Source organism: Esox lucius, chromosome 15 (genome assembly GCF_011004845.1).
Source record: "Esox lucius isolate fEsoLuc1 chromosome 15, fEsoLuc1.pri, whole genome shotgun sequence".
NCBI lineage: Eukaryota > Metazoa > Chordata > Actinopteri > Esociformes > Esocidae > Esox > Esox lucius.
Genome location: NC_047583.1, coordinates 29,174,200 through 29,201,903, shown reverse-complemented (window position 1 = coordinate 29,201,903; position 27,704 = coordinate 29,174,200). Strand labels below are relative to the sequence as shown.

The 27,704-nt window shown below is 42.4% G+C and overlaps 1 protein-coding gene across 5 annotated transcripts; it reads right to left on the bottom strand.

Annotated features, from left to right (window-relative positions):
* Window positions 1–279: 279 nt before the first annotated feature.
* Window positions 280–27,704, bottom strand: LOC114828778 (b(0,+)-type amino acid transporter 1-like). 5 transcript variants are annotated; one of them, XM_034297237.1, is made up of 7 exons: window positions 26,901–27,704; window positions 24,433–24,566; window positions 20,550–20,679; window positions 20,320–20,444; window positions 20,152–20,239; window positions 19,641–19,694; window positions 19,060–19,132 (listed from the first exon to the last, which is right to left on the bottom strand). In XM_034297237.1, exons 1-6 carry the CDS (start codon window positions 27,597–27,599, stop codon window positions 19,641–19,643), a joined length of 1,230 nt encoding a protein of 409 aa, XP_034153128.1. In that variant the 5' UTR covers window positions 27,600–27,704; the 3' UTR covers window positions 19,060–19,132. The 5 variants fall into 5 exon arrangements, with proteins under 5 accessions (XP_034153126.1, XP_034153125.1, XP_034153129.1 ...); XM_034297235.1 differs by lacking the exons at window positions 19,060–19,132; window positions 19,641–19,694 and adding an exon at window positions 280–760; XM_034297234.1 differs by lacking the exon at window positions 19,641–19,694 and having other exon boundaries at window positions 18,160–19,132.

Genomic DNA, 27,704 nt, shown 5'->3' with positions numbered 1-27,704 from the left:
CCTCAAAATGTTTTTGTTCTTTTGGTTAAATTGTAAAACAGCTACACATACAGTATGGAGGCTCTATACAATAGCATTGCATTTCATGTGTTTTGTTTGCACAGTTCATTCATTGAGGATGTCAAATGAAAATTCCAAACTTGAGAAAAGATGGATTCTAAGAATATACTTGAAACAACACACTCTCATTGATGTTTTTAGTGGAGATGTGTTTGACCAACTGACCCTACAACTTTCCTGAAGTGCTATATTTTGCTTTATTTATGTACAGAAACTTTGTTTATTTTAAAATATAATAACAATTTCAATGAATTACATTAACACCATTGAAATGTTGTTCACAATCAGATTATCAAACAATCAGAGATCAACACACTATGTCCAGGCATTATTCAGGAAACACTGTTGTCCATATATGTTTAGTATTTTTAGAGGTATAAGAACAAAGTAAAATTACTTTCCAGAAGTTGTACTTTTACTTTGTAACTCTTAAAACTCCTAAAAATAGTATTTTCATCTGTAAAATAAATCATAGGTTTTTGTCTGCTGGGGCCACCTCTAGGAAGAGCTGCAGAAACACAGTGAGTTTCTCCAACAGACCAGGGCAGATTTTGTAGTGGATGAATGGCACATAAACAAGAACACTGCTGAAGATGAATAAGGTTACATAGAGGTACTCTATTGCTGGGTTGTCAATGACAGGTGCCAGCACAAGGAAAATGGCTGCTAAGAGGACCAAGATGGGGATTACAACTGGAACCTGGATGAATAAACAAAAACAGTGGAACTGATATTTTTATCTAGTGCAACTTACAGTTAATTCATACATTTTCATACTGGCCCCCCATGGGAATCAAACACAGCACCTTGATTTTGCAAGTGTCAAGCTCTACCAATTACGTTACATTGGACTGTGTCCTATGAGACTCACCTTATATGGCCCAGGAAGTTCAGGTTTCTTGAAGTTGAGGTAAAGGAGCCCAGACAGTGTGATTGCATAGAAGAACCAAGCAGTAAAACTGGCAATATCAATGAATGATAAAATGTAAGATAAATAAAACCACTATTTCATAAATGTTTTGAGCAATGTTTAAGTCATAGCATAAACTACCTAAAGAAGTTGACAATGCTCTGGAAGTCCCCAAGGATGAGAACCAGGAGTGAGATAGCCGTGGTGAAGATAAGGGCTGGAGAGGGGGTCAGTCGATTCACATGGGCCATAGCGAGAATATCAGGCTATGCAAAGATATACAAAGAATCACATAACTAAAATATTATAACTCAATACCTACATCAGGAATGTGGGAGTTTCCTTTATAAATAAATGTCCTGTCTCACCAAGTGTCCCTCTCTTGCTGCCACAAAACACAACCGACCACCACTAAAGAATGTCCCACTCAGGGAGCCAAAAGCAGAAAGTGCAGCTGCGATGGACATCGCCCATCCCCAGCTCCCGAGGACTTTATTCCTGTAGATTTATTCCTGTAGTCAACAATATGGTCATTTGTCAGCTCAGCACACATTGAACAAAATGACATAGATGTGTGTGAATGGAATCAAGCTCTCTCACCCACATTTGTACCATGGAAAGCATTTTGTTGTACAGCAACATTCCCCTGTGCAATTATCACAATTCCTCCAATTACTATAACCATCAGGGCGAATACCTTTGCCACAAAGAAGACCACCTGGATTCTCATAGTTAAACGTATATTCAAGATGTTGGCAATGGCTACGGTCAGGATGGCTGAAACAGCAGTACACTTCACTATTAGCTGAGGAGAAGAACAGTCTTGGTAGAAAGGTGCCACTGCATATTCTGCAAAGCTAAGTGATATTGCTGCAATGCTAGCTGGCTTTACCACTAACAGGAAGGTGAAGGCCACAAAGAAAGCAGGGAGTTGTCCATAGATCCGAAGGATGTAGATAAAGTCCCCTCCTGATTCTTTAATAATGGTTCCTAGCTCAGCGTACGAAAGTGCTCCCAGCATGGCTACTAACCCAGACATAGCCCATATAATCAGGCTTGCCCCTGGACTTCCAATGGAAGACAAAACAAACTGAGGGGACATGAATATACCCGATCCAATCATGGTTCCAGCTACCAGCGACACAGCACTGACTAAACCCAATTCACGCTTTAGTTGAAGCCCTTTTTTTTACCATTTTCACCATGGTAGTCTGCTTACTAACTCAAACAACAGGATAAACTGGCATCGATAGCACCTTTCTTTTATGGGAGAAACAAAGACTGGGTGAATATTTGATTGTGGGTGCAAAGTACTTGGTTAATATTAACTTTTTATGTTACATAAAGTATAGGATTTTATCTATGTTCATCCAGTAGCTATGAAGTCGTTCCTATATATTCTCAAAGTACACCTCACAATGTTATTATATGTGTTGGAGTCACATTTTTTGAAGGAGCAAGACACAATCTCAGAGTAAAATTCAAATCATAATCATAATAATTAGAACCTAAAAACGCCCAACATAGAACTATAACAACCGCCATGGCACAGGCCATGCCAGGCTGTTACAGTTGGTTATAAAGTCAATTACTGTTGGTTATAAAGCCATGTGAAAATATAAATTACCCCTGGGGTCTGTAGACCTTCCCACTAAACATCTCAGTCAAACATGTACTTCCTATTTAATATGTTGTTGTCTCACCTAGCGGTATTACAATGAATCTTAGGACCAATTATATATTTTAAACACATTTTTTATTTGTATGTTGGGACTTTTCAATTGGAAAGAGATTTCACATGGATGATTATGTGACTGGACTGCACCGTAAAATAAATCCAAGTTGAGTACAAGTTGAGTTTCTCTAGGTTAATCAAAGTGTGAAAGTTCTCTAATGAATGAAAGATCTGTAATGTGAATAAAAACATTCTCTTACCCCAGGACGTTTCAGCTTTCTGTTCTGAAAAGTTCTCTGTTTCACCCAAAAACCTGAGAGTAGTATTGTATTGGAATATAAATTAGCATTTAACATAAAATGTCCTATATTGATGGATTTAATGAATTATTCCTCAGATTTCTTCATACCTCTTTTTCAGACTCCATAGGTTGGAGTGTATTGGTATCATTTAAACAGCCAAAAGAAGAAGTGTGGATTGCCATGTTGCCACAGATGGAATATGTTTTAATGTTTTCCCTACTTCATGAGGTGATGAGATTTATGTTTTCCCTACTTCAGCTATCCACTAAGCTATCACCACTAAACAGTGGAGTAGCCTGTGAATTAAAAATGCACTGATGGTAGAACTACAGAACGATTTACTCTGAATATGCGTGGCTACCCCATACTCAGTTCTAAAGTGGTTATAGAACATTTAATTGTTTTATTAAAACACTAAATGTGTTGTCTTTCTTGTAGACATTGATTCAGCTTTGATTTAGCTTAATACATTTGTCATAATATCTAATTTTATTTACGAGCAAAGCAAAGACTGCATAGAGTAAACATATGCCAAACATGATCCACGAGCTGAAACTTTCAAGAAATTCCAGTCTTTAGGCTAGTGGACTAAAGACCCCCAAAAATGTTGCCACAACCACAGCCTACTGAATATAGAGGGTAGCTGAAAGTAATATTTAGAAATGTTCTTGAGTGCAGTTTGAGCCTAGGGACACTAGATGGAACCAAAATATAAATTACATACGATGTGTTCTAACTGTGGTAACAATAATATATGCATATGGAAGCCAAAGCTGACACACCCACAAATCCATCCATCCATCATCTTCCGCTTATCCGGGGCCGGGTCTTGGGGGCAGCAGTCTAAGCAGGGATGCCCAGACTTCCCTCTCCCCAGACACTACCTCCAGCTCTTCCGGGGGGACACCGAGGCGTTCCCAGGCCAGCCGGGAGACATAGTCCCTCCAGCGTGTCCTAGGTCTTCCCCGGGTTCTCCTCCCAGTGGGACGAAACAGATGCCCAAGCCACCTCAGCTGACCCCTCTCGATGTGGAGGAGCAGCGGCTCTACTCTGAGCTCCTCCCGGGTGATCGAGCTTCTCACCCTATCTCTAAGGTATCGCCCAGCCACCCTGCGGAGAAAGCTCATTTCGGCCGCCTGTATCCGGGATATTGTCCTATCGGTCATGACCCAAAGTTCATGACCATAGGTGAGAGTAGGAACGTAGATTGACCGGTAATTCGCCTTACGGCTCAGCTCTTTCTTCACCACGACAGAACGATACATCGACCGCATTTCTGCAGAAGCTGCACCGATCCGTCTGTCAATCTCCCGTTCCATCCTTCCCTCACTCGTGAACAGGACCCCTAGATACTTAAACTCCTCCACTTGAGGCAGGCACTCTCCACCAACCTGAAGTGGGCAAACCACCCTTTTCCGACTGAGGACCATGGCTTCGGATTTGGAGGTACTGATTTTCATCCCCACCGCTTCACACTCGGCTGCAAACCGTCCAAGTGCATGCTGAAGGTCCTGGCTTGAAGGGAATCCCACAAATCACCTTTCATAATTAATAATTATTCAATTCTATTTGTAGATCATTCAGTCAGAATTTACCCATGGTTAATCAAAGTTTTTCATCATTCTCACTTGTAACAGTCTTTAAGTTAGTTTACATCACTACCAAATAATGTAATAAGTTAGAATACAATGACTAAATTGTGGTCACACTACACATTTTCAAACATACGATTTTCTCTTTCAGGTAAAAGTGACAATCAACACACTGAAATATTAAAAGAAAACAGTAGAAAGACTGAAGGAAGAACAATATCAAACTGCTGTCAACACAAATAAGGAGACGATGAGCCACGACATTCTGGTGGGACTCAAAACAGGACACAAACATACCCACTTAAAAATGGGTATAGCAATGTGTGAAATCGCCTTATTAACAGGCAGTGATAAAGCATTCCTAATACACACATAAATGTTGCAAAGCCTAGCATGTGTTTTTTTTTTATTGATTTTGTCATCTCTGTCGGTCGTTGTCAGTCTATGTCTATGTGTCATTAATGGTTTAATCAGCAATGTGTCTAAACCAGGAAGTGCTACTAAACTCTTGGTAGGCTCTCACAAATCCTGATGAATTCTATAGGTTTGGCAGGACAGAATGTGTGGTCCATTTTGTTACTAGCTGGGATTTGTGTACAGTGTAGTAAACATCTCAGGCTAAAATAAAGAGGGTGGGGTTTAGAAATTTATAGGAGGACTGAAATAAAATAGCAAAATTAACTAACAAATTTGGCCATACAGTTGTGCTCAAAAGTTTGCATACCCTTGGAGAATTTGTAATATATATACCATTTGTAAAGAAAACATGAATGAGCAGGGAAAACACATGTCTTTTATTTCTTATGGGATTCATATTCAACTGTAGGTTATAACAGAATGGCACAATCATAAAACAAAACATGGCAACAAAGAAAATAATGAACTAACCCCTGTTCAAATGTCTGCATAGCCTTAGTTCTTAATACTGTACATTGCCCCTTTCAGCATCAATGACATCATGCAGTATTTTGTAATAGTTGTCTATGAGGCCCCCAAATTCTTGCATGTGATATAGTTGGTCCATTCGTCTTGGCAAAATGCCTCCTGGTTATGCAAAGTCTATGGTCGTCTTGCATGAACCGCACTTTTGAGATCTCCCCAGAGTGGCTCAATGATATTAAGGTCAGGAGACTGTGATGGTCACTCCAGAACCTTCACCTTTTTCTGCTGTAACCACTGGAGGGTCAACTTGGCCTTGTGCTTAGGGTCATTGTCGTGCTGGAAAGTCCAAGAGCGTCCCATGCACAGTTTTCATGCAGAAGAATGCAAATTGTCTGCCAGTAACATGCGGCATTCATCTTGCCATAAATTTTCACAAGATTTCCCGTGCCTTTAGAGCTCACACACCCCCAAAACATCAGTGAGCCACCACCATGCTTTACAGTGGGGAGGGTATTTTGTTCACTATAGGCCTTGTTGACCCCTCTCCAAACATAGTGTTTATGGTTGTGACCATAAAGCTCTATTTTGGTCTTGTCACTCCAAATTACCAGAAGCCTTTACTGTGTCGGATGTTGTGAGGCGTGTCACAGTGTTTTTTTGTGGCACTGGCACAGTAAAGGTTTCTTTCTGGCAACTCAACCATGCAGCTAATTATTGTTCAAATTGTGTCGTATTGTGCTTCTTTAAACAACCACACCGTCTTTTTCCACAGCAGCCTGTATTTCTCCCGAGATTACCTGAGGGTTTTTCTTTGCATAACAAACAATTCTTCTGGCAGTTTTGGCTGAAATCTTTCTTGGTCTCCCTAACCTTGGCATGGTATCAAGAGATACCTGAATTTTCCACTTCTTAAGTGATTGAACAGTACTGACTGGCATTTGCAAGGCTTTGGATATCTTTTTATATCCTTTTCCATCAGTGTAAAGTTCCATTACTGGGTTACGCAGGCCTTTTCTGCTCCCCATGCCCATGGATAGGACAGGTTGCCTGTTACTGATTGGCCCCACACATCCTGTCCATTCATCTGTCCATGCCTCCTGCTAGGAATTGCCCATGTGACTGTCATAGGCTCCATGGATAGGTCCATTGACCATAGGTTGGAACATACCATACAAGAGTCTGTTGTAGGATAAACTTTTCTTATTGGAGGGTATTGGACTATGTAATGGCTGGTTATGACCACTGGCCACCTCATATGTATCTTGGCATAAAAGTTCTGTGTTGCCTCTGTAATTATTGGAAAGAGAAAATGAGAGAAATGGAAGGTTAACATCACAGCCTGGTGAATAAAGATGTTTCTCCCCTGACTTCCGGTTGCATTCATTTTGTTCATGGATCAAAACTGGACAGAATCTAACACAGGATAACAACCTCCAGCTCAATAGGAGATGATTGTTGATCACAGGAAGCAGCGGTGGGGATACCACACCCCCATACTCATCAATGGGTCTGCAGTAGAGAGAGTTCACAACATCAGGTTCCTCTGGGTCAACATCAGTGATGACTTGACCTGGTCTCATCACTCTAATGTCGCGGTGAAGGAGGCCAGGAAACAGCTCTTCCTCCTATGCCGACTAAGGAGATTTGGCATGGATTACAGGATACTCACCAACTTCTACAGATGCACTATCGAGAGTATCCTGGCCGGCTGTGTCACCGCCTGGTATGGCAGCTGCACCCCCCTCGACCGCAAAGCACTTCAGAGGGTGATTACAACAGCAAAGAACATCACAAGGTCTGACCTGCCGTCCCTGCAAGATCTCTACTCAGAGAGGTGCAGGAGGAGGAGCAGACGGATCATTACAGATCCCAGCCACAAGAGTATTCAGTCCAAAACAAACAGGCTACGGGACAGCTTCTTTCCACAGGCTGTAAGGCTGCTCAACTCAGGAACCCCTCTTCCCTTCCATCCATAGTCCATGCACATCTGCAACTTATTTCATGCACACCTGTCACTTTTACATTGCACTGTAGTTGTATAGTTATTATTATTGATGTGTGTTTTTGTATAGTGTTATTACTGATTGATAGTTTAATCTTGTTTTTTTTTATTATAATAATGTTACTTTTTATCTTTTAACTGCACTGTCAGGAGAATAAGAAAACCAAGCATTTCATTGCCGTAACTTGTTATTGCAAATGATAAAAAAAACTTTTGAACTTCTTACAATTAAATGTCTCCCTTACTATCTACCCCGGGAGTTTACATCAGTCATTTAACAGCTTTTTGGAGGCAATCTCAATTAATACAGAGTCAGTGGCCGGTTTTATTAGCAAATGTATTGACAACGTTGTACCACGTACAACTACAAAATCATTTCCTAATCAAAAACCGTGGGTTAACAGTGGTACCCGTGCCATGCTAAAGGCCCGGACTGCAGCCGTGCACGTGCACTCAACTTCTTTGGTCGACCATGGCGAGGCCTGTTCTGAGTGGAACTGGTCCTGTTAAACCGCTGTATGGTCTTGACCACCATGCTGCAGCTCAGTTTCAGGGTCTAGGCAATCTTCTTATAGCCCAGGCCATCTTTATGTAGAGCGACAATTCTTTTTTTCAGCTCCTCAGCGTTCTTTGCCATGAGGTGACATGTTGAACTTCCAGTGACCAGTATGAGGGAGTGTGAGAGCGATAACACCAAATTTAACACACCTGCTACCTGTGTTGTTAGCAAGCACTGTTAATGTATTGGTGACAGCATGATAAAACAATAACTGTAATATAATTTGTAATAATAATTTGATCTAAAATGTCCAAACTCTATTCATAATCCATAGGGTCCTGATTCTTTTATAAGTCCTGTAGGTTTAACCTGTTGTCAATACTTATATATTTGCAAATATATTTCCAAAAATCACTAATGAAGAAAAAAACATCACAACACTCATTGTAGCAGACAAACTTCATAGACCAAACTGCATGCACATACACACTCCATTAGCAGTAGAGAAAAAAAGTACCATGTTTTCCAGTGACATCATTCTGCATCACGTTGCTAGGGAACAGAGAGGTCAACATTAGTTGCCATGGCAACATCGTTTCACCTTCAAATCTCTTGACCTCTGTCTGTTGGTACCACAAGCTGACTGGCCTGTTTATGTACAGTGGATATCAAAAGTCTATAAAACCATTACTGACAAGGCAGCTTTTATTCATATAAAGGCTGAAATCAAGAGCAATCATGTCAGACCTTTTTTCACCTTTAATAAGGTCTTAAACCAACAAAAAGTGAAAAACTAAGATCATTTCTCAGAAAAAATAAAACATTTAAAGCCATGGCTACATAATTGTGCACAGCTCTCAACTAATACTTTGTGGAAACAGCTTTTGCTTTTATTACAGCAGCAAGTCTGTATGGCCTCCAACATCCAGTGGCTCTCAAAAGTATTCACCCCCCTTGGACTTCTCAACGTTTTATGTCACAATATGAAATTTTAATGGATTTAATCAAGAGTTTTTGTCACTGATCAACACTAAAAACTAGATAACGCCAATGTGAAAAATAAAATGCAAAAATTGTTCTAAATGAATGAAACAGAATGCAATGATGTGCAAATCATGTATCTAAATTTTATTGAAAGTAATACAAAGACAACATACAGTGGGGAGAACAAGTATTTGATACACTGCCGATTTTGTAGGTTTTCCTACTTACAAAACATGTAGAAGTCTGTAATATTTTACCATTTATCATAGGTACTCAACTGTGAGTGACGGAATCTAAAACAAAAATCCAGAAAATCACATTGTATACATTTTAAGTAATTAATTAGCATTTTATGGCATGACATAAGAATTTGATACATCAGAAAAGCAGAACTCAATATTTGGTACAGAAACCTTTGTTTGCAATTACAGAGATCATACGTTTCCTGTAGTTCTTGACCAGGATTGCACACACTTGCAGCAGGGATTTTGGCCCACTCCTCCATACAGACCTCCTCCAAATCCTTCAGGTTTCAGGGCTGTTGCTGGGCAATACGGACTTTCAGCTTCTTCCAAAGATTTTCTATTGGGTTCAGGTCTGGAGACTGGCTAGGCCACTCCAGGACCTTGAGATGCTTCTTACGGAGCCACTCCTTAGTTTCCCTGGTTTTGTGTTTCGGGTCATTGTCATGCTGGAAGACCCAGCCACGACCCATCTTCAATGCTTTTACTGAGGGAAGGAGGTTGTTGGTCAAGATCTCGTGATACATGGCCCCATCCATCCTCCCCTCAATACGGTGCAGTCATCCTGTCCCCTTTGCAGAAAAGCATCCCCAACGGATGATGTTTCCACCTCCATTCTTCATGGTTGGGATGGTGTTCTTGGGGTTGTACTCATCCTTCTTCTTCCTCCAAACACGGCGAGTGGAGTTTAGACCAAAAAGCTCTATTTTTGCCTCATCAGACCACATGGACCTTCTCCCATTCCTCCTCTGGATCATCCAGATGGTCATTGGCAAACTTCAGATGGGCCCTGGACATGCACTGGCTTGAGCAGGGGGACCTTGCGTGCGCTGCAGGATTTTAATCCATGACGGCATTACTAATGGTTTTCTTTGAGACTGTGGTCCCAGCTCTCTTCAGGTCATTGACCAGGTCCTGCGGTGTAGTTCTGGGCTGATCCCTCACCTTCCTCATGATCATTGATGCCCACGAGGCAAGATCTTGCATGGAGCCCCAGACCCAGACGATTTTCTAATAATTGCGCCAATAGTTTGTTACCTTCTCACCAAGCTGCTTGCCCAATGTCCCTGTAGCCCATCCTAGCCTTGTGCAGATCAACAATTTATCCCTGATGTCCTTACACAGCTCTCTGGTCTTGGCCATTGTGGAGATGTTGGAGTCTGTTTGATTGAGGTGCAATTAATACAGGTAATGAGTGGAGAACAGGAGGGCTTCTTAAAGAAAAAGAGCCGTCTGTGAGAGCCGGAATTCTTACTGGTTGGTAGGTGATCAAAGATTTTTGTTTTAGATTCCATCTCTCACAGTTGAAGTGTACCTATGATAAATTACAGACCTCTACATGCTTTGTAAGTAGGAAAACCTGCAAATCGGCAGTGTATCAAATACTTGTTCTCCCCACTGTAAAATAGGGGTTCCTGGACTAGTAGGTTGACGTGTTTCAGTTAACAGATTAGACAAGTTTACTTTATGGATTGCATGCTCACAGTTCCTTCTATTTCTATTCAACACAGGAATAGAGATACTGGGTCCTAGCTTGTACTCAAAACAGTCGGGATTGCTATTTTCACAATAGCAGGGACCTGAAGCACATCATCAAGTATATTCTGTGCTCTGTTGAAATAAAGGACAACGTTTTTGACGATGTGGCAGTTGTCCAGCAATCTTTTGAGATGGGGGGGAGGAGTGGAACATAGGAAAAATGAACTCTGCTCTCTTTGGTTAGAACTAGCTCCCTGATTGGTGAGTGTGGTGGAGGGGGGAGGGTGAGTGTGGTAGAGGAGGAGAGGAGGAGAGGGGGAGTGTGATAGAGGGAAGAGGGTGGGTGTGATACAAGGGGAGAGTGTTTTAATGAGCGAATCTGTGATGACTGCTTAAAAGGTGCTTCAACAAAGTATTACTTGAAGGGTGTGCACACTTAAGCAACCAGGTTATTGTAAGTTTTTTATTTTTCATTTTTCCCCCTCAGAGATTTCAGTTCTCTTTTCAATTGAATTGTTCACATTATGTCACATTAAAAGTGGAAAAAGTTCTGACATGATTTATCTTTGTCTGATTCTTTTACATCACAAAAACCTGGCATTTTACCAGGGGTGTGTAGACTTTTTATATCCACTGTATGTGGGTCCAATATGAAAAAATATGTAAAGCACAAATGTTGATGCATTGGTGGACATTGGGCGTTAAAAGCATGACTGACCTTTAAAACCAGTTCCCACCACTAACCTGCAACTGTCCCGGCACCGGGACACCAAACGTTTATGCCACAAAGTGTGCAAATGTTGTAAATATATATTTTTTGTTATAGGCATATTATATATGTGCAGAAAGCTTAGGAATATCGTTAATCTAACTGCAGCACACAATTTAAAGTAGCTATTACGGCGACTAACTCCTATGCAAAGTGTTTGAGTATAGTCAAACATCCACAAAAATGGCACCAGGGTCGCTAGTTTGGTGTCTTATGGTAAATTGTGTAACTTACAATGAGCAGTCTTCTTCTGATTTCTTATCTTGATGGTCCCAGAGATATAGCCAAGTATTGTTTTGTTTGATAGATAATGTTTTTAGAATCGAAAACGATTCATGTTCTCCACAGCGTTGTACAACAAAATCCAACTCGGAGCAAAACTATTCATGATATTCAAACCTAACTAGGTTTTAACACAGCAATAATTGGTATTTCTGAAAAGAAGAGTCTCTAGCATTTAACCAGACATAGTTTATCCTTCTGCGTTGCCTATATGCTTCGCACCGGTTACGCGTGAGCGCATGTCTTTGGTAGCATGTAGCTCCCTCAAATGACTACCAATTGATTTGAAACTCGCTAGGTTGAGAGCACACGAGCCACACTTTACGGCAATTTTTGAACGATCACCGTGAGACGCACACACAGGACACACCAACGCACCACCCCCACAAATCTTCAACCTAACTTGACTATTGCGCAAGACGCATTGCTGTTGCTGCTCAAGAAACTATACTCGGCATTTAAAGTTTAAATGGCTACTCCTAGAACAATTTGGACTAGATTTTTGGAAGAAATCATGGACTGTGAGTCAAGCAACTTGGTGAGTACAATAAGATAGATTACCCAAGACATACAATGTATTACCATTAGCATATTAGACTATGTTATGCTATGCTATGCTATGTAATGTTGAGCTATGTCTTATAGTTTCTGAGCATTTACTGCCAATTGGGTCACATCAGTATAGTAGATTTCAGTTCATAATGGCCCTCATTTATCATTCTTGCGTAGAAACGGGCGTATATGTTGGCGTAAGATTTTGCTTACACTCCTCTCGTCGCCTGATTTATGAAACTGTGCGTACCTTTAAAATCCAGGTGTACGCAATACCTTCCCTTGATAAATGCTGCGGATGAAAACGATCGTCATTAGAATAACACGCCCCTATATATTCAAGTCTCCGCTTCCCCCACGCCCTCATTTTACGCCATGGACACACGGAAGACGGCAAAAAAGAGAAACTTCTCTGACGTGGAGTTTGAGACGATCACCAGGGAGGTAGAAATAAATAAAATTGTTTCATTTGAAAGTTTAAAAAGCGGAATAAAAGATGATGATGTGATGTGGAGTACCATTCATTCACATTAATAACTGCATGACAATTTGTAATATTCGTCTTATTATTTCATGATATTTATCAATGACGTTTATTGTTATTTAGAAGAAGAATGTCGTTATTATTATTATTTCTATTATTGTCTAAAAGAAGAAGAATGTCATTTTTATTATTTTGTCAGTCTGAATTATATTTTGGTAATTCAAAGCCTTTTATTACTGAACCCAGTCCATGCGCAACTGCCGGGCCTAACCCTGAAACGTCATGTAAAGCGCACAGACTCGCATTTGAAGGAATACATATAAGTCAAATGCTTTGGTAAAGTCACACAAATGAAACCTTGAAGTCCATGTTGCACAAAAATAAACACTGAAGTTTGTAATTATGTTTTTTTTTTTTTTACAGTAGGTCATAATATATCACATCTTTTAGCAAGAACTGCCACCTTAACGTGGTGGAGGGGTTTGAGTACCCGAGTGACCCTAGGAGCTATGTTGTCTGGGGCTATATGCCCCTGGTAGGGTCTCCCAAGGCAAACAGGTCTTAGGCGACGGGTCAGACTAAGAGCGGTTCAAAACCCCTTAATGAAGAATACAATTTTGAGTACCGTGACGTCGCCCGGTATGGCGCAGCCGGGGCCCCACCCCGGAGCCAGGCCCGGGGTTGGGGCTCGAATGCGAGCACCTGGTGGCCGGGCCTTCCCCCATGGGGCCCGGCCGGGCTCAGCCCGGACGTGGGGCTCACCACCCACAGGAGGGACCATAAGGGGCCGGTGCAAAGAGGATCGGGCGGCAGTCGAAGGCAGGGGCCTAGACAACCCGATCTCTGGACACGGAAACTGGCTCTAGGGACGTGGAATGTCACCTCGCTGGCGGGGAAGGAACCTGAGTTAGTGCGTGAGGTTGAGAGGTTCCGATTAGAGGTAGTCGGGATCACCTCTACGCACGGCTTGGGCTCTGGAACCACACTCCTTGAGAGAGGATGGACTCTTCACCACTCTGGAGTTGCCCATGGTGAGAGGCGGCGGGCTGGTGTGGGTTTGCTCATAGCTCCCCAGCTCTGCCGCCATGTGTTGGAGTTTACCCCGGTGAACGAGAGGGTCGTTTCCCTGCGCCTACGGGTCGGGGATAGGTCTCTCACTGTTGTTTGTGCCTACGGGCCGAACGGCAGTGCAGAGTACCCGACCTTCTTGGAGTCTCTGGGAGGGGTGCTGGAAAGTGCTCCGACTGGGGACTCTATTGTTCTACTGGGGGACTTCAACGCCCACGTGGGCAACGACAGTGACACCTGGAGGGGCGTGATTGGGAGGAACGGCCCCCCTGATCTGAACCCGAGTGGTGTTCAGTTATTGGACTTCTGTGCTAGTCACAGTTTGTCCATAACGAACACCATGTTCAAGCATAAGGGTGTCCATCAGTGCACTTGGCACCAGGACACCCTAGGCCGCAGGTCGATGATCGACTTTGTTGTCGTCTCATCTGACCTGCGGCCGTATGTCTTGGACACTCGGGTGAAGAGAGGGGCGGAGCTGTCAACTGATCACCACCTGGTGGTGAGTTGGATCCGATGGCGGGGGAGGAAGCTGGACAGACTCGGCAGGCCCAAGCGTACAGTAAGGGTCTGCTGGGAACGTCTGGCCGAGTCTCCTGTCAGAGAGATCTTTAACTCCCACCTCCGGCAGAGCTTCGACTGGATCCCGAGGGAGGTTGGAGATATTGAGTCCGAGTGGACCATGTTCTCCACCGCCATTGTCGAAGCGGCCGCTCGGAGCTGTGGCCGTAAGGTCTCCGGTGCCTGTCGAGGCGGCAATCCCCGAACCCGGTGGTGGACACCGGAAGTAAGGGATGCCGTCAAGCTGAAGAAGGAGTCCTATCAGGCCTGGTTGGCTTGTGGGACTCCTGAGGCAGCTGACGGGTACCGACAGGCCAAGCGGGCTGCAGCCCGGGTGGTTGTGGAGGCAAAGACTCGGGCCTGGGAGGAGTTCGGTGAGGCCATGGAGAAGGACTATCGGCTGGCCTCGAAGTGATTCTGGCAAACCATCCGGCGCCTCAGGAGAGGGAAACAGTGCCCTACCAATGCTGTTTACAGTAGAGGTGGGCAGCTGTTGACCTCAACTGAGGATGTCGTCGGGCGGTGGAAGGAGTACTTCGAGGATCTCCTCAATCCCGCTGACATGTCTTCCATTGAGGAAGCAGAGGATGAGGGCTCAGAGGTGGACTCGTCCATCACCCGGGCTGAAGTCACAGAGGTGGTCAAGAAACTCCTCAGTGGCAAGGCACCGGGGGTGGATGAGATCCGCCCTGAGTACCTCAAGTCTCTGGATGTTGTGGGGCTGTCTTGGTTGACACGCCTGTGCAACATCGCGTGGCGGTCGGGGACAGTGCCTCTGGGATGGCAGACCGGGGTGGTGGTCCCTCTTTTTAAGAAGGGGAACCGGAGGGTGTGTTCCAACTATAGGGGGATCACACTTCTCAGCCTGCCCGGGAAAGTCTATGCCAGGGTTCTGGAGAGGAGAATACGGCCGATAGTAGAACCTCGGTTTCAGGAGGAACAGTGTGGTTTTCGTCCGGGCCGTGGAACACTGGACCAGCTCTATACCCTCTACGGGGTGTTGGAGGGTTCATGGGAGTTTGCCCAACAAATCCACATGTGTTTTGTGGATTTGGAGAAGGCATTCGACTGTGTCCCTCGCGGCATCTTGTGGAGGGTGCTTGGGGAATATGGGGTCCTGGGTCCTTTGCTAAGGGCTGTCAGGTCCCTATACAACCGAAGCAGGAGCTTGGTCCGCATTGCCGGCAGTAAGTCAGACTTGTTCCCAGTGCATGTTGGACTCCGGCAGGGCTGCCCTTTGTCACCGGTTCTGTTTGTAATTTTTATGGACAGAATTTCTAGGCGCAGCCAGGGGCCGGAGGGTGTCAGGTTTGGGGACCACACGATTTCGTCTCTGCTCTTTGCAGATGATGTTGTCGTGTTGGCCCCTTCTAACCAGGACCTTCAGCATGCACTGGGACGGTTTGCAGCCGAGTGTGAAGCGGTGGGGATGAAAATCAGTACCTCCAAATCCGAGGCCATGGTCCTCAGTCGGAAAAGGGTGGCTTGCCCACTTCAGGTTGGTGGAGAGTGCCTGCCTCAAGTGGAGGAGTTTAAGTATCTAGGGGTCTTGTTCACGAGTGAGGGAAGGATGGAACGGGAGATTGACAGACGGATCGGTGCAGCTTCTGCAGTAATGCAGTCGATGTATCGGTCTGTCGTGGTGAAGAAAGAGCTGAGCCGCAAGGCGAAGCTCTCGATTTACCAGTCAATCTACGTTCCTACTCTCACCTATGGTCATGAGCTTTGGGTCATGACCGAAAGGACAAGATCCCGGATACAGGCGGCCGAAATGAGTTTTCTCCGCAGGGTGGCTGGGCGATCCCTTAGAGATAGGGTGAGAAGCTCGGTCCCCCGGGAGGAGCTCAGAGTAGAGCCACTGCTCCTCCACATCGAGAGGGGTCAGCTGAGGTGGCTTGGGCATCTTTTTCGGATGCCTCCGGAACGCCTTCCTGGGAAGGTGTTCCGGTCCCGTCCCACCGGGAGGAGACCCCGGGGAAGACCTAGGACACGCTGGAGGGACTATGTCTCCCGGCTGGCCTGGGAACGCCTCGGTGTCCCCCCGGAAGAGCTAGAGGAAGTGTCTGGGGAGAGGGAAGTCTGGGAATCCCTGCTTGGACTGCTGCCCCCGCGACCCGGCCCCGGATAAGCGGAAGAAGATGGATGGATGGATGGATCTTTTAGTTTGTCAGTGCGTTAGGATTTTCTTTTCTGCGCTGTTAAGGTTTAATTTCTCTCCGCCATGTCCATGTGCAATATTTTGTTGTCATCCATCCACCAAAGATCACTCCAAATATAACTATTAATACTGTTTTATTTTCAGTTTACATCTCTGCACTGGCATAACATCAGTGCACGAGGGAACTGCAGCAGGGGCTGAGTATACGGCTACACATTTTTTACTTGAGACAGGTCAAAATAAAAGTCCCGTCTCTTCACACATGCGCACAATTAACTCTTGCACAATTTTGGGTATACAACCGTCAGTATCATAATTAAACAACATAATATAACATAAATGATGAGAACATATAACTCAACATGCGCATTTCCGCACTAACTCAAAACGTGCGTACACCACCTCCTGAGCTGGCGTAGGATTTGAGAGTGCCGTACGCCAACGTCCATATTGATAAATCTCAAAGTCACCGTGGTTTTGGGTGTACGCCAGGTGTACGCTGGAAATTTGGTGTACGCACTTTTGATAAATGAGGGCCAATGTCCTTATATGTAACCAATTGTCTGTGATTTGGTTATGACATTTGTTTTGGCCTATTCATCCCCATATTTCTCCCTGAATAACTAACAGTGTTTCAGGAGGTCCCTCTGTCTCTTGACCCCCACTGTGACGCCATCATCAGGCTGGTGTTGAAGTCTAACACTTCCCCGAGTTGGTTTGTTGGAAAGGAGAATAACACACCAGGAGTCAATATTTTTGAAACATTACAAAGTATACATTGGGTGACTAAATAAATAACAGTAAAATGCTAATTTAGCTTTTCATATATCCTGTTTTAGCACTAATATAGAACCGCCAAAGCCTTTCAGACGAATATTAACAGCCAGAGACAAGCAGCGTTTTACGTCATTAGCATACGAACCGTCCCTATTAGCATACGCATTCTCCTCCAGCATCACCATCCAGCCAGAGTTCATCTACTGGGTCATCATCAAACTATATAGAATAGTCAAAAAAATAATGAATTACAGAATTTGTTTGTTTGAAATGGTTAATGAATTTGATAAAATGCATAGCTGTAGTGGTAAAGAATATCATTGGTATTTCGTTTCGTGAATAATTATTTAGCCTAATACATTTGTAAAATATTAATCTTCAGTAAAATAAGCAGATAATATTCAAAGAGACAAGATAGGATTTGTGTGTGATTTAGTTTCTCCTTCTCTCCTAATATAAAACAGTAACATGTAATACCTTTGTTGAATTGGTAATTGGTGACTGGTAAACAATATCCTTGGTATTTCGTTTCTTGAATAAATATTTAGCATAATACATTTGTAGATTTACATTTTAGATTTACATTTGATGAATTAGCCTACAGAATAAGGTGGACTTCCTATTGAAAAAGAGTAACGTGATAAGTAGCCTAAATTTTTTGTATTACATTCCAATAGTAGTCTTATTAAACCTTTGAATGGTCATGGAAATCTTGTATTTCATTTGTAATTTCATTTAAATTCAACCAAGGCTCTGATCATTCATCTGGGAATATCACGCATTCATCCATTGACATCATGTATTCAGTGAGGGGTGATTAGCACCTGGGTACCATTTGGGTACCATTTGGGTACCAACGCTAAGTGCCGTGGGCTTTTGGCGGATTAAGTAGGAAAACAGGGTTAAAAAGCAGGAAAATCGTCTCTAAATAGTTTTCCATTTGTCAGTTTATAATTCTGATAACGGAGCAATGTAACATATGCCTATTTAGGAAAAGTAATGAAAGGAGGAGGGTGTAGCTTTCAAAATGGCAGTTTTATTTAAATTACAAACTCAAACCCCAATTGGCGTAGGCATTTGGCGGTTCTTGTGTTAATGGCCCAAATAACTGGAGCTAACAGTATTGCTGTATCCAAAATAAGTTGAAAAACAAATAGAATCCCAGCATGTTTGCACTGAGAAATCTGTGTGAAAACTGTGAGCATGCTTGTGTGTCACATACACATATATTTGTGTTTATCCAACTAAACGATGTATTTTGAACAAATTCATATTGTTATGTTGCACATGATCAAAGTGAATGAATTAAAACACTTGACACTGAGCTAAAAGTCACAGCCGAGTATAAAAACTCTGTCTAAACATTCTACCAATGACCTACGACATTATATTCGTAATCGTTAGTACAGAGAAGAGCAAAACAATCTTACTAGTACAAACCAAAACCTCCTAGATACAAGGCCAGTAATTATTCCTTAATTATATTTCTCCCAAACAACTAATATCCAGAGCCCACTAATCAGTCTATACCACTAAAGGTGAGCCACATGCACAGTATATCAACTTCTAGAGGTTTTCCTTTTAATTCTTAAATATCTTGAGTATTTTAATCTGTAAAATAAATCATAGGTTTTTTTCTGCTGGGGCCACCTCTAGGAAGAGCTGCAGAAACACAGTGAGTTTCTCCAACAGACCAAGGCAGATTTTGTATTGGATGAATAGCACATAAACCAGCACTCCGCTGAAGATGAATAAGGTTACATAGAGGTACTCTAATGCTGGGTTGTCAATAACAGGTGCCAGCACAAGGAAAATGGCTGCCAAGAGGACCAAGATGGGGATTACAACTGGAACCTGGATGAACAAACAAAAGCAGTGAGACTGTCACGAGCTGTGGACAGAGGTGACACATTCATGGAAATGAATTTGCATCCTGTCTTGATCAAAAGGACTTAAGCAAAATGTATACATTCTTATGTGATACCTAGAGGTGGCGCCCCAGGTGCCGAAGCACCTTTGGTGAGTCTGTGAGGTCGTAAGTGCAGAAGATACCGAACCAACACAGATCACGAGTACGTGTCAGGGGATTTTATTCGTTCCCGATGACAATGAGCAAATAATAAATGATAACAGAAACATAGCCTATAAAAAAAAAAACACCAACCTGTCTCCAACCGACCCGCATGGGAAAAAAAAGGGGAAAAGGGGTCCGACCTTAACCAAAACAAAGAACTAAGCAAAAGATGTATTCTTCCTGACTAACAAAAGGTTCCCTAACTGGCACTCTAATAAGGCGCCCTTTACAAAACATACAGTGGTTGGTTCGTTCGGTACTTCCTAGTGTGTTTAGACATATAGTTACCTACGGACAAGTATACCCGCGGGCAGCTCTGACTATACACCTTCCCCTCCTCCCCTACGGAGAGACAGGTGGTTAACACAAATTCCAAAATAAACCAAACACTTAAACTACAATTATAACACGGTTCTTCATACCATACAAAAACAATTTCGCTCTCTCTCTTTTTCTCTCCTCCTCCTCCACCATCTCAACCACTCCTTAAATCCTCCGTAAGTCCCGCATGACACGGTCAACGACTCCGCGCAACAGCTGCGGCAGATCACGGTTGATTACCCCGCGGAACATAAGTCAACAGGCGGATCAAGAAAAAAAAAGAAACACCTACAGCCGCCACACGTTCAACACGAAAAATAATATTATGAAACAAAAGAAGCTACTGGGACACGTAACATGGACCCCCATGAGAATCAAACCCAAAACCTTGGTGATGCAGGTGTCAAGCTCTACCAATTAAGCTACATTGGACTGTGTCCTATGAGACCTACATTGGACTGTGTCCTATGAGACTCACCTTATATGGTCTAGGAAGTTCAGGTTTCTTGATCTTGAGGTAAAGGAGCCCAGACAGCGTGATTGCATAGAAGAACCAAGCAGTGAAACTGGCGACATCAATGAATGATAAAATGTAAGATAAATAAAACAACAATTTCATAAATGTTTAAGTCATAGCATGAACTACCTAAAGAAGTTGACAATGCTCTGGAAGTCCCCAGGGATGAGAACCAGGAGTGAGATAGCCGTGGTGAAGATAAGGGCTGGAGAGGGGGTCAGTCGATTCACATGGGCCATAGCGAGAATATCAGGCTTTGCAAAGATTTACAAATAATCACATAACAACTACAAAACTATAACTCAGTACCTACATCACAAATGTTGGAGTTTCCTTCATAAATAAATGTCTTGTCTCACCAAGTGTCCCTCTCTTGCTGCCACAAAACACAACCGACCACCACTAAAGAATGTCCCATTCAGGGAGCCAAAAGCGGAAAGAGCGGCTGCAATGGACATCACCCATCCCCAGCTCCCGAGCACCTTATTCCTGTTGACGGCAACACAATTATTTTTATTAGCTGGCCAAGAAGAGCTAATGTATCTTACTGAGTGAGTGAGTGGCTGGCTGGCTACACCTTGTCAAATAGCGTAGTGGTTAGAGAAGCGGACCTGTAAACTATATGTCCCGACTTCGTATCTTCTCTCTAGAAATTGCTAAATTCTTATGATTATTCCTAGGAAGTTAGTAGATACTAGTAAGCCTATTACTGGCTAATAAGCTGTTAAAACGGCCAGTGGCAAAAGCCATACAGTTCATAGACGCTAAGGTGGAGGTAAACTTAATAAGAAACGTAAGTCAGTTTAACACAATCCTCAATGGAGTCCAGCGACTGCTGAAACGTGTAAAGCCATGGTGTAATGGCTAAAGACAGTGCCTCTCATGTGGAAGACCAAAGTTAGAATATATTGAGAGCAACAACATTTATTAAGTATATCTGGTAGATTCTACGATTCTCTCTTCTTTTCACTTGATGAAAAAGTTAGTTATCGTCACCTTTATTGATAGTTATTGTATCAATGTCATTCACGAATGAAAGAAAAAAGTAAGTTGTTACGCCATGAAATGAAATAGCTTTGGCAGACTTGCTAGCAATTGTTGAATTCTTATGACTATTCCAGTAAGTTGGTAGATACCGGTAAAGCTTATCAATGGGTAATACACTGTTAAAATGGCCAGTGGCAAACGCCATACATATACTATTTGTGGTGAGGTAAACTTAGTAAGAAACGTCAGTCAGTTTAACTGTATCAATGTAATTCGCTATTGGGCAATTAACTGTTATAATGGCCAATGGCATAAGAGGATTTTTTTTAGGATAGACACAAGAAGCTCTGTGGTGTAGTGGTTAATGACACTGCTTTTCATGTGGGAAACCAGGTTTAAATCTCGAGAGGGCAACACTATCTATTATGAGCCGGCTGAACTAGGCTTGCCTGGTTTCTTGTTATTTTTACTGGGAAAGTGCACATCAATCAACATTTCAGTAAAAGTGACGGTTTTAGTCAGTCGGCTAATTTTCAACCGCAGTCCCTGTGCAGGTTATTATAAACAAGTACAATAACAATACAGACAAGCAGTGAACACATGCTGAGCAACATCGGATGAGCAACACGTAGCATGCAGACAGAGAAATATCACAACAAGCATCAAAATACATAAAAACAGCAAAGTGTTCACACACCTCTCAAACTACTGGCAACAGGGAAAGCAGCAATACACAGCTAGGTATTATGTTCACAAGTCTCATTGGCCATTAGCCATGTCTTCAGGTTTGTTGTGAAGGTGTGATAGATGGTGCAGTTGTGTGTGTCTGATAACAGTGTGTTCCAGACATGGAAAGCTCTAAAAGAGGAAGCAGATTGACTAAAGGTGCTTTTCCTTAAGGGAACTATACAGTCACCTCTCATGGAAGATCTTGTGGATCTGCTGCTATGTGTTTGGGTTTTCTGTTTAACAAAAGTCAAAAGCTCATGCTTTCTGAGGATGTAACAAGCACTCTGAGACACTGACTGGATAGGTTTTAATGTTGAACTGCAAGATTGGGCCCAACTAGTCAATCAGTATGTTAAGTGAGGGAGTATCATAGTTTTGCTACCTCTACAGTCAAACAATTTCATATAAATTGTAAATTAGCTTTTAGTTTTCTTGAGTTACCTTTTTCACCTGCTTTTGTACGGACAGCGTAAGCGAAGAAGAGCAAATGTCTCTTACTGAGTGAGTGAGTGGCTGGCTGACTGACTACCCATTTTTAAATGGCATAGTGGTTGGAGACGCGAACTGCCATGTAGGTGACTGGCGTTCAATCCTCGCTATGGACAAAACAAATTAGGCATTAGGATTTGTATAATGCAATTATATTGCGATGGAAGAATTGCACCGACAAGGCACATATAGATCTCGATTTACATAGCGTAATGGTTGGCTATTCAACTGTCTTTGTTTTCTAAAGAAACAAACCAGCCATGGAGTGATTGGAGTCATTGTTTTCATTATAGGTACTGTACGGCCAGACTAAAACTTAACTGGCTACAAGCTTCAGTAGCTAAATTACTTATAACTTTATGGTTATATTGCGATGGACAAACTGCACCGGTAACAAATACATTCCTCTCGATTGCTATGTACAAAGCTGATTTCACATAGTGTACTGGAACCAGCCATGGAGTGATTCGAGTCATTGTTTTCATTACTGTATAGCTAGCCATCTACAGTAATCTCTTTCTAATTTAACGCATTGCGTGTAGTGTAGCAACCCTGTTCAACTTGCTGTTAGTTTGGAAGTTAGCTAAAGGAGGGAACTAGTGTCGACAACCGTGGAGTATTTACGAATTGGTTTAATAATGTTGATGTGTCTTTACACCACATCTCTGCACACATATAGCTTAATGGGGTAGTAGTTAAAGACACAGTCTGTCACATAAGAGACCCCCGATTGAATCCCTGTTAGAATCATTGATCCCTTTTAATCATGGGCCGGCCAAAGAAGGCTTGTCTGATTTGTTTTCTTGTTAAAAGAAAGGTTGTAATCAAGTATGATGCCAAGGCACAAATCGGGTACCACCTGGAGCTTCTCCCCTGACATATACACCGATCAGTCATAACATTATGACCTAATACTGTGTTGGTTCCCCTTTTGCCGCCAAAACAGCCCTGACCCGTTGAGGCATGGACTCCACTAGACCTCTGAAGGTGTGCTGTGGTATCTGGCACGAAGACGTTAGCAGCAGATCCTTTAAGTCCAGTAAGTTGTGAGGTGGGGCCTCCATGATCGGACTTGTTTGTCCAGCACATCCCACAGATGCTTGATTAGATTGAGATCTGGAGAATTTGGAGGCCAAGTCAACATCTTGAACTCGTTGTTGTGTTCCTCAAATCATTCCTAAACCATTTCTGCTTCTTGGCAGGGTGCATTATCCTGCTGAAAGAGGCCAATGCCATCAGGGAATACTGTTTCCATGATAGAGTGCATATGGTCTGCAACAATGTTTAGGAAGATGGTACGTGTCAAAGTAACATCGACATGAATTGCAAGACCCAAGGTTTCCCAGCAGAACATTGCCCAAAGCATCACACTGACTCCGCCAGCTTGACTCCTTCCAATAATGCATCCTGGTGCAATGGGTTCTCCAGGTATACAGACAGTTTTTTTCACACAGAGATGCAAACATGAATCATTGAGCTACTTTGTAACCTGGACCATCACAGTAGTGAGTTCTTGTGCAGCTTGTTATTTTGTTTGTTCTTGTTTGAACTTCAGACCCAATACAGACAGAAAGCAGATCATTAATGTACAGACTGAACAGGAAGGGCCCCAGTATTGACCCTTTTGGCACGCACACATCTTAGCTGACCTACGTCATTGTATTCGAAATTGTTAGAACAGAGAACAGCAAAACAATCTTACTAGTACAAACCAAAACCTCCTAGATACAAGGCCAGTTATTATTCCTTAATTATTTTTCTCCCAAACAACCAAGGTTTGTGAAAGAGGACAAATTCACTTATACATTGTTAATCATTACAAGATTAAGTCTTAAGTGGGGAACAACTCATTGCTCATTCTGAAAAGGGAAAAGCATTCCTTAGGTCTAGAAGTACAGCCCCAACAGCAAACCCTTTCTCTTATCTTGGACTTCACATTTTCCTGAAAAAAGCAGTGGTTAAACATGGTTATTGTCAGCTCACCACACATTGAACAAGATTACATAAAGGCATGTGAACGTAATCAAGTTTTCTCACCCCCAGGTGACAGCCACTGCACTTGATGACATCAGTTCTTTTGGCGTCAAGGCAAACAGGTAGCTCACATTGACCAGTAGATACAGCAGGGTTACCATGGGGATGGAAACCATAACTGCCCTTGGCAGATTTACCTGAAATGGTGCAAGATGGAGAAGTGTATTATATTTTCTTAAAGATAATTTTAGGACTCAGAATTACAGTGCATTTTAACCTCAGGTCTTTTAAACTAGTCTGTCACAGTTCAAATTACACCATCCAGTGAAGGACCTTGGTAAAAAGCCATCACTTTCGAACTCATGCCCAAGTTTGTACCATGGAAACCTTTGTTGTACAGCAACATTCCCTTGTGCAATTATCACACTTCTCCGATTACTATTTCCATCAGGGCAAATGGTTTTGCCACCTGAAATCTCAAAATTAAACGTATTTTCAAGATGTTGGCAATGACTACAGTCATGGCTGAAACAGCAGTACACTTCACTATTAGCTGAGGAGAAGAACAGTCTTCGAAGAAACGTTCCACATTCTGCAAAGCTAAGTGATATTGCTGCAATGCCACCTGGCTTCACCAGCTAGCATTGCATGGAGGGTGATTTGTTTCCTTCCTGATTCTTTAATTATGGTGCCTAGCGGACGTGTGCCCAGCATTGCAACTAAACATTTGTAGGCCCACCCATTAGGGCCTAAGTTAACATGTTTGCTTAATTTAAAATGATCAATGATTTCATTTTTTTTGTCGCCAATATAATTTTTTTTGCTTGGAATCTGAGAAGCATCCATAGTTTTTTGCAACAGTTTTCCCATAACTTTATTGGCACTTTTTTTCAAAATAGTAATGGAGAGTAGGCATTCATGTCGTGAGACATCTTACCTCGATAAAAACACTTTATTACACATCTTAGTTAGTAGAGAAGGCCAGCAGTGCCTCCCCACTGACCCTCTTCTCCAGCTGGTCCCAATTTGTTGTGTGTGTGTGTGTGAAAATCCACCAGCTAACACCTGCTTGTAGCATGGTAAATTATCATAGTTACATTTTTTTTCAATCCTAACCAAACCCATAATGTTGCATTTCCACCTAAACATATTCTAGTAGCGGAATTAAGAAACAACTTCTAGTCAAGTATTGCCTAGATGGCACCAATAAACAAGCAATATAGTCACTCCGTCACTGTCATCATGGCGATACCACAGGGCTAGAAAAATAAAGATTGGACAAGATAAACAGCATTAAACAAGCTGCAAAATCAAATTACTGGCATCAGAGAAAATAAATATGGTCATAAGCTGGAAAAATATAATTGTTACAGGAATTGAACAAAGCTTAGCTAACTATTAATAAAAGCTGTCAGCCAAAGCTAATATACCTTACAGCTAGACAGAGCTCGGTGATTGTTGAAACACATTTCCTATCAAGTCAATCTTTTGAGGTGGCAGTTAGGGAACAAGGAACTAAAGAACCAGGACAACTATGTAATTTGGACAGCACAATCAAGAAAATAACACTTAAAGTAGAAGTTGGACTGTCTTCTCCCCATAATGAAAGGTCATGCCTAACTCAATTGATTATTATAAAATATATAAAATTAAGTGAGTATATAAAAATATATTGTATCTTGCCGCATATTTTGATATGTTTCATGCATTTTTTTGTATTGCAGCCATAATGCAAGAACTGTACTCACCTGTTTCTTGTTTGACCATGTTTCAGCTACAGTATATAATTTGAATAGCTGGCATATTACAGTCAATAGCATAAAACTTGATTTACTCCTTTCAGTGGCAAACAAAAGTCCACCACTGGCAGTAGGTATGTATAGCCTTGGGCATAGGTAAGGTGGGAATAGCAAGTGTACTGAAACGTTTTGCTATCTGGGTTGTTCATCCTAAAAAACTATCTTAAAAATATGTATTATTTTCTTGTTATTCCTAGCCACAGCTGAGATTATATCCTGCTGTAGCTTACAACCAAGCAACCTAGGTAACAATGTTTGGCACCTACAACACAATCAATCAGGAGCTCCTTGCACTGAGTTCAGTGTTGCCAATGGAATTTCAATGTATGACAGGACAGACTGAGAGGATCATATCACTGCTAACAGTGACACAGCACTGGGAAAAACTAGCCTATTTACAAGTTGAAGCCCATTTGTTTTTTTGTCATGGCCAGACCGCTTATTGATTCAAGAAACAGAATAACCTGTCAATAGAAGAACCCAAAACACAAATACCATTTGAATACTTAATGGTGGGTGCAAAGTATGTACAGTAGTTAGTACTCTGTTCTCAAGATGCATAGTATATTGATCTGTTCACTTTCATTCTAAATGGCCTCATTTATTTGTTTTTTGCAGTTTTTTCACCAGGCCTCTCCCCTGACATGTAACCTCAGTAGAACAGAAGAAGACAATAGTCTATAAAGCATACAGACTTGTGGCACCAGACAATACTGATAAATTGTTCCTTACCTCAGGGTATTTTAGTTCTTCTGTGAGATAATTCAAAGTGTTCCAGCCATCGTAGGACCACAGACCCTGATATAGAGAAATCCCAATGGAACTGATTTCCACATTGCTTCCCTTAAAGGAATCCTCAAAGTGATTACTGTTCCCGTTGAACAGCAGTACCAAACCTCCAACAATGATTACTGTCAAGGCCACCAGCTTGAAGCACATACAAAATACTTGGATGAATATGGCCAAACGTACATTCATGCTGTGTACAATGGCTAACACCATAATACCCGCTGCAGCCACACACTTGACCACCAGCTCTGGAGGGGTGCAGTCATGGTAGAAAGGAGCCACTGCATATTCAGCAAAACTCAATGCTATCCCAGTTGCACTAGCAGGTCTCATCACAATGACAAAACTGAAAGCAAACATGAAGGCAATTATTTGGCCAAATATCCTCAGAAAATAAATGTACTCTCCACCAGATTCAGGAATGACAGTTCCCAGTTCAGCATAGCAGAGGGAACCCAACGTAGCCAGTACGCCACAGGCTGCCCAGATCACCAGACTGCCTCCTGGGCTTCCTATATTGATCAGCACAGACTGAGGGGACATAAAAATTCCTGATCCCATCATGGTCCCGGCAATGAATGAAATAGCACCAATAAGGCCAACTTCTCGCTTCAGGCTGAGTTTTTCTATTCCACCCGCCATTCTGAAACGTGGTTGTTTTTATATTATAAGTAGATCCAAACTGAGGCATGAACAAGCATGAATGAGGACAAAGTCACTTATACATTGTTAATTATTACAAGATCA